Genomic DNA, 724 nt, shown 5'->3' on the forward strand with positions numbered 1-724 from the left:
CTTTGCATAGTACCTCACTAGCATGATTTACTTTGTTTGTACCTAAATCACAAAGATTATTTTTCCCCTCCTCTTTCCCCTGATTCTCTTGTACAGTCAGTTGTTCATCTTCTTTTGGCAGACTTACACTACCATTCACGCAAAATGCACTGTCAACATGATTGTCTACTATCTTGTCCTTTGCCTCATCTTGAGGGCTGCACACTGGGTCTGAAGCACCAGCCTGGCTCTTCACAAAAGCCGTCTTACTGGGGTCATTCTCTCTAGTAAGCGTTTCATTCTGGTCGCTACTGTCACTGTCCTTGTCATCTGAGTGTTCGCTGTTCTCCTTTTCACCTTTCTCTGGAGAGGAGAAGACGGTGTTTCCCATACCACTGTCACAGCTAAGGCAACTATTTACGTCTGAACAGCATGGCTTCTCCACTTCACATGAGGAGTCTTCCCTCGCCTCAGAGAGGTCATCCACGTCCGCTCTTCCGTTCTCTGGGCTTCTACTGGTCTCTTGCTCCGACATAGTAAACAACTGTGGACAGAAGAAAAGATATTAAGATTATACATTCCCAAAAATACTGAAATTACTTCACTATGAGAAACAAAAGACCTTTAAAACTACAGAACTCTGTACAGTAATAATGTTAATCTCTTTGCAAAGACCCATAGTTTAGATTCAGTCTATAAACATAGACTGAAGATCAAGCAATAATGCGTTACTAAAGTAAAGATA

General features: G+C 41.9%; 1 protein-coding gene across 2 annotated transcripts in view; it reads right to left on the reverse strand.

Annotated features, from left to right (window-relative positions):
- LOC119592995 overlaps positions 1 to 724 on the reverse strand; it is a gene marked incomplete in the record, with an annotated part of 29327 nt that overhangs the window by 23967 nt on the left and 4636 nt on the right. For both annotated transcript variants that reach the window (XM_037941884.1, XM_037941882.1), the window contains 1 exon segment: positions 1 to 523. In XM_037941884.1, coding sequence (XP_037797812.1) covers positions 1 to 514 — 514 coding nt within the window.

Source organism: Penaeus monodon, chromosome 31 (assembly GCF_015228065.2).
Source record: "Penaeus monodon isolate SGIC_2016 chromosome 31, NSTDA_Pmon_1, whole genome shotgun sequence".
Lineage (NCBI taxonomy): Eukaryota > Metazoa > Arthropoda > Malacostraca > Decapoda > Penaeidae > Penaeus > Penaeus monodon.